This window comes from Oryza glaberrima, chromosome 7 (genome assembly GCF_000147395.1).
Source record: "Oryza glaberrima chromosome 7, OglaRS2, whole genome shotgun sequence".
Lineage (NCBI taxonomy): Eukaryota > Viridiplantae > Streptophyta > Magnoliopsida > Poales > Poaceae > Oryza > Oryza glaberrima.
Window position 1 is genome coordinate 2,713,687 of NC_068332.1, and position 10,263 is coordinate 2,723,949.

The 10,263-nt window shown below is 39.8% G+C and overlaps 1 protein-coding gene across 1 annotated transcript; it reads right to left on the reverse strand.

Moving 5' to 3' along the window:
- Positions 1-261: 261 nt before the first annotated feature.
- LOC127780372 (flavonol 3-sulfotransferase-like) lies at positions 262-1,969 on the reverse strand. Its single transcript, XM_052307273.1, has 2 exons — positions 1,439-1,969; positions 262-1,023 (listed from the first exon to the last, which is right to left on the reverse strand). The coding sequence occupies exons 1-2, from the start codon at positions 1,882-1,884 to the stop codon at positions 513-515; spliced, it is 957 nt and encodes a 318-aa protein (XP_052163233.1). The 5' UTR covers positions 1,885-1,969; the 3' UTR covers positions 262-512.
- Between the last annotated feature and the right edge of the window lie 8,294 nt (positions 1,970-10,263).

Genomic DNA, 10,263 nt, shown 5'->3' on the forward strand with positions numbered 1-10,263 from the left:
ATTCCTTAATTAATTTGTTGTGTACGTTCGAGCTTTTCGATCTGCGAATTATTTTTGGGGGTCAGTTGGGACATAGCGAGCGTTTCAGGAGTGATAGGCGAGACTGCCAACTATGAACCACATGAAACAATTAAGATATAGTCTCTTTGATTCTTTTTCATATTATAATATTGAGAAAGAAATATCTAAACTAGAGACATGAATATTCAAAACATAGTTAGAAAAAGGTACTTGCGTACCCTTATAAATTGATGGCTCAAATTATTTCTTTGCTGACACTAATAAGTACACACCAAGTGATGTGGTGATAAAGTTTTCTATCACACACGCGTGTGTATGTTTAATTTCCAACTTATTCACTCGATCTAAATATATATTTCATAGAGTCGCTCTGGTGATAGAGCGTGCCATCTTACAATAATAATCTTTACATACCTCTTTACATACACTTCAGGAACTTCGTCGATGTTGTAATCTTTATTTATGAGAGTTTCAACTAATTAACGTGTTGATCACGAGAAAGAGATGCCTGTTTCATGGAGCTTCTCATTCATGATAGCGTCCAAACGTCGAGCCATCTCTGGTGTCATGTGGTTCGTCCAGTCTCCTGCTTCACCTCTTCTGAAGAAAGAGTCATTCGCAAATGTGTTGTTACGAGGCACATGTACAGAAGATGAGTCTGCCTTGTTGACCTTCAGATTTTTCATCTTCTCAAAGCTACACAACCTCACGATGTCCATCACGACACCGGCCTCCTCCTCGTCGGGCGAGAATGGTTGCCCGACGAATCGAGCCAGCTTCCTAACATTGTCAATGGGGTACCGCAGCATCTCTTCGTACCTTAGGAACAACACCGTCTCCGGCCTCGCCTTGCTTGCGTTCCAGTAGCCGAGGATGTGGTCCCAAATAGGGCCGCTCAAGCAGCGACCCTCACAAGCAAGCTCGAACACGTCATGGAATTGGAGCTCAGGTAGTATTCTTCTGGCGAACTGCCACATAGAGACTAGCATGTCCTTTGGATCCCTATGATTTGATACAATCATAATATATATATATATATATATATATATATATATATATATATATATATATATATATATATATATATATATATATGAGTATAACATGATGTTATTATAATATATAGTGGTTGTTATTATATACTCCCTCCGTTTAATATTATAAGTTGTTTGATTTTTTTCTTAGTCAAACTTATTTAGATTTAACTAAATTTATAAAAAAAATAATAGCAACATTTATAATATCAAATTAGTTTCATTAATTTAATATTGAATATATTTTGATAATATGTTTGTTTGTATTGAAAATGTTATTTTATTTTTCTACGAACTTGGTTAAATTTTTTTTAAAAAATTAACTAAGAAAATGACTTGTAATATGAAACGGAGGAAGTAGCGAAATATATTAAATCATTCACCTGCATATGTATATGATTTTGCAGTCAAGGTTGTCGGTGATGGAGGTGGGGAGAAGCGAGTGGTGCATGTGCGTGGCCATGAGCCTCGGCGACGGCAGCGCGTCCATCTTGCTCCCCAACCCGGCGGCGAACAGCTTCTCCATGAACGGGACGCAGTCGTGCGGGTTGAGGCGGAGGAGCGGGTGCTGCAGCTGCTGCGCCGGCGGGTGCGCGCGGCGCGCCATGGTGGCGAAGGCGAGGGCCTTGAGCCACGTGGTGCCGCACTTGGGCGGGCTCGCGAGGACGACGTCGCCGCGGCGGCGCGGCGTGAAGCCGCCGCCGCCGCGCCGCTGGATGGCGATGATCCCGGGCACCCACGTCCTCTGCACCCACACACCTTGGTAGCAATTCAGGTGCATCTTGGGGTTGCTAGGGAGCGAGGAGATGATGCTCCCGTACTCTTCCATCAGGCCGGGGTCCACCGCCGGCGTGTCGCCGGCGGCGATGGCGTCGTTGAACGGCAATGGCACTGGCCCCAGAAGAGTAGGTTGGTTGGTGGTACTAGCCATGGTATAGGTATAATGGCAGAGCCTCCAGCATGTGTGATTTATATATGCTTGCTGGTTATTATGCATGCGCGAATAGTCGTTATCCACAGTCTGTGTTCTTTCCTCGTGGTTGGAAAACGGAGCAGTCCATTAGCACGTGATTAATTAAGTATTAGCTATTTTTTTAAAAAATAGATTAATATAATATTTTAAACAACTTTTGTATAGAAATTTTTTGAAAAAAAATACACCGTTTAGCAGTTTAAAAAGTGTGCGCGTGGAAAACGTGAGAGGGTTAGGAGCCCTGAGTAACGAACACAGCCTTTTCCGTACGGAAAACGTAATGGTTTATTACTGTATAATTAATTAAGTATTAGCTATAAATAACTTAAAAATATATTAATATATTTTTAAAAGCAACTTTTGAATAGATTTGTGTTTGAAAAAATATATTATTTAGTGATTTGAAAAGTATAGAAAACGAGATAGCTAAGTTAGGAAAGTGAAGAAAAGAATTTAGTCTATTTCGGTCTATCTCTCGAAATATGCAAGGCTTGTCTATTTTAGCATTACATTAAATGTCAATAATTTTTTAATGACACGTGCGATTTTTGGAAAATGTAGCTATTGGATAAGATGTGCATTGTTTTAGGGAGTAACTATATTTATATTTATGGCGCCATATTTTTCATTAAAATATATTCAGCATGTATTTACATTGTAAGTCCTTAAATTACATATGTAATTTCAGTGTATTTACAACGTAAGTTTCAAAAATTACATATGTAAGCCCTAAAATTACATATGTAAGTTCAAAATTACATATGTAAGTGGTATATAAGTGAGGTGTAACTGCTGTGTAAATTTGTATAAATATATAATTACAGCAATAAAGTTGCCTGTTTGCTCAGATGAACACGTTAACGATAGGACCTTGGGCAATAATACATCGATCAGTTGAACACGTTACTTTCTGTTTGCTCTCGATCAGTAATACATTGATGATAAATTACAGGTAGTCGGGCGCGGATCGCAAACAACGCATACGAAAATCATAATATCCAGCGCTAATCTAAAGCAAATCAGAGGGCTGAAAAATCGATTGTAATCGACGAGATTTTGTGGCAACACAAATATAGCAAAACCGTTGTTTTATTTATGACCACATGGATAATAGCTGAAAGCAACAGATAACAATAACAGTACTGGTCATAATTAATCATCAGACAGTACATATGAGATTTATAGATAGCTAGATACTGATCTATTTTGATTGAAAATAACGAGATCCATTTATTCCGGTCAATCTAACGATTTAACACAAAGTACCAATTAGAAGGTACTCCAGTACTACTTGATATGTGGGCTGGAGTAGGTATTAATTTAAAGATTTAGTGGAAGGTTAAGTAGGTAATTTGTATCATTGCCACGTCAAAGTGTGAAGGGCAAAAAAGTAAAAAGATATTAACAGTAATTTAAAGATCATCTACCAAAACTAAGTAATTGATCAAGAATTACGAAATTAATAGTACAACTAAGCAATTGATTGGCTGATAGGTCATGTAACTATTAATAAAATAAGTAATTAATCAATATGTAACTAAATATTAAAGAAATTAATTGATTAATAGTCACTTCTAGAAAAACGGTTTTTACTGGCGGCCTACGGCACCGTCAGCATCTAAAGGCCAATGATAATACAGTATTTTCGTTGGCCGTAGCCGGCCGCTAGCACCAATTCATTTTCTCTGGCGGAAATAAGATAGCCGCCTATGAAAAATTTTCATCGGCGGTGCACTACACCAGCTGCTAGTGTTAATATTGGCCAGGGTTAAAAAAAATGACGGAGCGACACTACTCTGTCCGCCTCCATCAACGCTCGATCCACAAATCCACAGAAATTTACATCAATAATTTCCATTCACAATCACAATTTTCCGTTAACAAAAAATTGAAAATGGATATTAATATAGCATTCAAGCATCCACATTAACAAAAATTTGAAGATCATTCAAGCATCAATCCAAATACAGAGCATCACAAATATCAACGCATTAACAGTAGCAGAATAAACGAGAACCACCGCCGTCGGCGTCGTCGCACTCGAGGTTGTCGTTGTCGTCCTTGAAGTGGCCGATGAGAACATCCGCCTCCGCCTCGACGCCACCGCTGCCGAGCCCCGCCGCAGCCTCCACCGCCTCCGCCTCGACGACGCCGCTACCGAGCCCCACCGGCCTCCACCGCCTCCATCTCACCACCGCCGCTGCAGAGCCCCGCCACAGCCTCCACCACGGCCCACGCGCTAGATCTGAGAGAGGGAGAGGGGGTGGTGGTGGCAGGAGAAGGGGAGGAGAGAGGAGCGGGGGAGAGAGATCTGGGACTAGGCGGCGGCGGATCCGCCGCCAAATCCGCCTCCGAGCACTGCCGTGTGGAGAAGTCGCCTCGCGCCTCCCCGTCACCGAATCCGCCGCCCGTGTCATCCTCTTCCTCCACCACGCCGCCACCCCGTGTGCCGCTGCCGAGCCACACCTTCCGCCACCCCCTCCCCCGCCGCCCTGTGCCGCCGTCCATCGAATGGAGAGAGAGAGGGAGAGGGATTTTGGATATGGGAGATAGGCAGAGACCATGGGAGAAGAGGGAGAGAGGCACTGTGTGGGGCGCGCGCGATGGATTTTATTAATTAGCCTAAAAAAAGTTGTGGAGCGGTCCTTTTTACCTACCGTCAGTGAAAACACTATTTTCGCTTGCGGACACTTAAGAGGTCCGCCTCGAAAAATTGAGGTTTTTTATGGCGGTTCTTTTAGCGCAGCCGCCAGTGAAAATCGGTTTTCGCTAACGGTCCATAGTCCCCCCACCCCTCATTATGTTTTCGCTGACGATTTTCGCATTTTTCTGTCATGAAAATTTATAGGGCAACATCATGAAAAATCGCTTTTTAGTAGTGAGTCGTTCAAGATGCAATAAATCTATAATGGTTAGGTGAGCCGGAAGATGAGAATCAGGGATAAGTTAGTTGTCACACTGGATAAATTATTATAGGAGAGACGCTTAGAATTTTTTTTAGATTGCTCCATACGCCTGAAGCGTCCTTCAAGTAGAGAACAGAAGCCTCACCAGGGGTGGCACCATCGGTGATGGCTGTGGTATTGGCGTTGAGAGCAGGTGTAGATGATGGTAAAAGTTCTTCTGTGAAAACATCACACGTTTTATGATCTGACATTTGGTGCGGAGCCCAATGGGCCGGAGTGGGTTCCAAGGCACATGGGTCCAAAAACAAAATCAGCCCTTACCACCCCAATTTGACCAAGAATAAGTTTGCTTTTCCAACCTCGACTGTTGCAAATCGGGTATGATTACGAAGGATCCCTCGACTATGAAAACCAAATCAATTTACCTTCTCAAGTGGTTTGAATAGCGGTTTTCTCCTACGTGACATATTGACTAGGTCTTTATCCAACATGGCGCCTACATATTATTGTATAGTCAAGAAAAAAAAAACGATGGGTACCCTTTTAAGTCTCCATCTTCTTCCTCCATCTCCCCCCTACTCCATCCCTTTCTCTGCGCAACACGCCGTTTCCGCTCCTCTCCCCGCGCACCCTCCCATGCTCCGTTTCCAACCTCTCACCACCGAGCCCTCTCCCGGTGCTCCCGTTCACGCACACGTCCACCGCAGCGGCGCTCCACACTGCATCCTCCGCCGCGTGCCTAGCGGCGCTCGAGCTCCACCTATGATGCGTCGCAGATGGGCCAGCAGGCCAAGCATGGCACATCACGTCCAGCCGGTGGTGCACTGGTGCCCCTCCGCGGCAACGCCCCACGAGCCCACGACGATGCGGAAGATATATTTTGTCATCGCCTTGCAAGTGGCTTGTACTGCTCCATTTTTAAAATTTATTATACAGTTGACTTTTTCCGTAAACAATTGACTACTCATCTTATAAAATTTTTGTGTAAATAAAAAATATTAAATTATTAAAGATCATTTGACGATAAATAAACTCATAGCAAAATAATTGATAATTACACAATGTTTCTAATAAGACGAATGGTAAAACATATTTTAAAAAGTTAACGGCGTACGTAATATGTAATATATATATAAAAGGTGGGAGTACTAATTAAGGTTCTTATTATTTCGTTTATACTTAATTTTATAAGACAAACTTTAAATTTTTAAACTTAGTTTTAAAGTTATAAATTTTTAAACTTAGTTTTAAAGTTGTTGATTATTTTTGTTTTCTTATCATAGTTTATTTTGCAATATTTTTGTTAATCGCTGAAGATATGTATATAAAAGTTTTAACCATAAATTATTATTATTATTATTATTATTATTATTATTATTATTATTATTATTATTATTATTATTATTATTCTGTTAATAAGAGATGAGGCAGTAACCAACTAACCATCAGTCAATATAATCAATCAATGGCATAATAACGTCGAAAATCAAACAGCCCAACGAAACTTTAATTTGTTTCGCACGAGTGAGTGGAATACGTACGTGATCTCATCTCAAGTCGCACGATAATTGCACGACACGCGAAGACTTATCATCACTCGTACGTATACAGTTTCTATTTTGGTGGACCTGGGGATTAATTGAGATCACGTACGTATTACCGCACGATAATCGCACGGCTCGCCGTACCAATCCAATTGCACGCGTAGTACCTCCGTTTTAACACACCACACTAAAATAAAACCATGTTTAACACACCACACTATATTTTTAAAATAAAAATATTTCTCCGTCTACTAATTTCTCTCAATCAATCACGCACAATCATTTTTGGTCTACTCCCTTCGTCTTATAAAAAATCAACCTAATACTAAATATGATACATTCTAATATTTTAAATTTAGACATACATATGTCTACATTCGTAGTACTAGAATATATCACATCTGATGTTAGATTTATTTTTTTAAGAAAGAGGGAGTACCTAGTTTTCTTCTCAATCAGTTTTTTTTTCTTTAATAATCTCTTCCTACTTTATAACATCTATGCCAACCTCAAAAATACAGTTTCCCTTCTTCATGGACAGGCAATCTCAAAATAACAAGTCAATACATCATGCCCCTGGACCTGGATCGTACTACCAAGAAGCGAAGTCGGCCGGGTTTTTCTTACCATCTCGCGTGCGTCTCATACGTCCATATCCTATCTTATTATAAAGTTAGGAAAAAGTCTAAATCCCCCCTAGACTATGCCCATGAGTCCATCTAGCGCCCCAAACTATAAAACCGGGTATTTAGCCCCCCAAACCTTATAATCCAGTCCATTTAACCCCCTAAGCTGTTTCACAAGGTGGTTTTGCACACGTGGCGGGCTGGCTGGACCGTATTTGCCATGTCGTCATGCTGACCAGGCGATTGCAAAGCAACAGGAGGGAAAGGTGAAGCGATCGTGAAATAACAGGAGAGAGGGAACACACATCGCTCCATATATCATTCTTGCCTCATCGTACTCCCTCATCCCATCTCCTAGGTTTCTTCTCTCGAGTGTTGCATCCATGGCGACCATGGCTGCCTGATCACGCATGGACGGAAAGATCAAGGTGATTGTGGAGTACGTCTTGGAGTAGGTTAGATCCCTGACTCCATTGCAGTGTTTGATGCAAGAAAGTTTCCTCCGTTTTTATCTAGGGTTTTGTGGTGATTGTTTTACTCACATTGGTTGACAGTCTCCACGAGGAAGGCATGGAGACAAGATATAATTAGCTTTGATTTTTTTTAGTTTTGATTTCTTTTAGTTCCGTCATTGAGGTTTAGGGCTTTGATGTTTTTCTGTTGCATAGTGCAGATCGATGTGTGTAGGATGATCTTTTTTAATCTTGTCAAATCTAGTATAAATTAAATTAATTTCGTCTTCTATAATCCAGCACAAGCTAGCAAGGATGAATAATTTGGAGATACTTCATGTCAGATTCCATTATAATGGGGAGTTCGTCAATTCTAGAAGGATTGTGCAGTACGTTGGTGGAGATGAAAGGATGTCATATACAGAAAAGGACAAGATTTCTATGCCTGAAATTAGAGGGCACCTTGCAGACCATGTCGAGGTCAAGGATGCCATGCAGCTCCACTGGTTGTTTCCTGGAAAAGAATTAAGCACAGGATTATGTTTACTGACAGATGACAAGGCATGCCTTGATATGTCAAATTGCATTGATGAAGGTGGAGTGGCCGAAATTTTCGTGGAGGAAACAATGTCAGATTATAATTCTGAAGAAAGTGATTGGGAAACTGACAATCTGATCAGCAGTGTTTTTTGTGTTTATATCTGTATTCTTGTCAAGATCTATGTTGCTTACTAGTTTCCTACCACTTGTGTTAGTACTGAGTACTCTAAACTTGAAAAACAATCAAATTTGTTGGATGTACTCTGAACCTGTAAGCTTGATCTTGAACATGGCCTTACTTCGTTCCTGCATCTTTCCGTCCGTGCGTGATCACGCAGCCATGGTCGCCTGATCAGCATGACGACATGGCAAATATGGTCCAGTCAGTCCGCCACGTGTGCAAAACCACCTTGTGAAACAGCTTAGGGGTTAAATGGACTAGATTATAAGGTTTGGGGGGCTAAATACCTGGTTTTATAGTTTGGGGTACTAGATGGACTCTTGGGCATAGTTTACGGGGGCATTTGGACTTTTTCCATAAAGTTGTAACCCACTAACTCCTTAAACTTAACATGTAAAGATGTCACATCATCATCTACTAACGATCATCGCATTTAAACATCATGCAAACATGCTATATTATCTATAATTTTATATTTTTATAATTTAAGAATTTTTAAAATGCAAGCATGTTAAATTATCATCTCACATAATTCACATAATATTTTAATGTGTATCTTTATTATGTTTTATGATATCCTATATACTTATATAGTTCATCCTCAGTGCTTAAATGATTAATCTATGATCCAAATTATCTTTCTTTTTTTTCTCTAACTAAGCCATATCACCTCAATTGTTTTTAGCCTTTAGATGATTAATCTACGGTCCAAACTTTCTCCCTACTTTTTTTCTTTCATAAAGTCATACCACTTTACTTTTTACGTTTTAATCACTATTCTGCACACTATTTAAATTTAAATTATCATAAACCACATTAACTTACTTAATCTGATATTATCTAGCTATTTTACATGTTATTTTTTTTATTATTATCATACTAAATTTTCACAGCAATACGCAAGGTTTCATATATAGCGGCTTTGCTTCGCTAAGTTCTTCTCTCTCGTGAAGTCGTGATTAAAACAGTCGTCGGCTCGTGCATGCGTGATTCACGTACGGTGAAAGATTGGGAAAGCTTTGCCACTCAGAATTAATTAATCATGTACGTAATACTCCCTCATTTCCTAAATATTTAACGTCGTTGATTTTTTCTAAAATTTGTTTAACTACTCATTTTATTTAAAAACTTTTGTGAAATATGTAAAACTATATGTATACATAAAAGTATATTTAACAACGAATCAAATGATATAAAAAAATTAATAATTACTTAAATTTTTTAATAAGACGAACGGTCAAATATGTTTAAAAAGTCAACGGCGTCAAATATTCAGAGACGGAGGGAATATATACCAATATAATGCAACTCATGCGAGGCACGTTCGAAAATATGGCAATCATTTGATGAGAGGTATATTGATCATTTTTTTTAAAGATAATAGATAAAATTCTGGTCAGTTATTGCGTTACCGAGCCGACCAGCCCACCACCGGCCGGCATACTTGAATCCCGCCTCCTCTATCGTCGCCAATCTGGTCCATGGTGCTCCTAGCGAGCTACCAGCTGCATTGAATTAATTATAAGCTTCCCTTTCGAAATGAAAGCATTTGGGTTAGCATCAAGCTCTAGGGCCCACATGCCATTGAGAGAAGAGATCAACAGCACGCAGGTAGAGTTATCGATCGGTTGCTCGAGAGCGAGCACGTGAAGTTACCATAGACGTTTCGTATCGATGGGTATATCGCCTGTTAATAATAATTAGTCGTAAACATAAGCATTGCTTAAACACGAATGAACATGTTACATCATAAAAACCCTAACCAGTTAAACTACGATCACTTCGCATACCACATTTTTTATTGGTGCATATAATCTAACAGTGGGCCTTGATAAAGTGATCGTTCGAACTTCTCAAGCCAATGTAAATCAAGGAACCGTCAAATAAACAAATAATATTTAAAAACAATATTAATTATTTTGATGAAACTTATATGAGTTTCACCAGTTTCAGTTGATAACCGAGTGGTAACTGTGATTGTTAGCA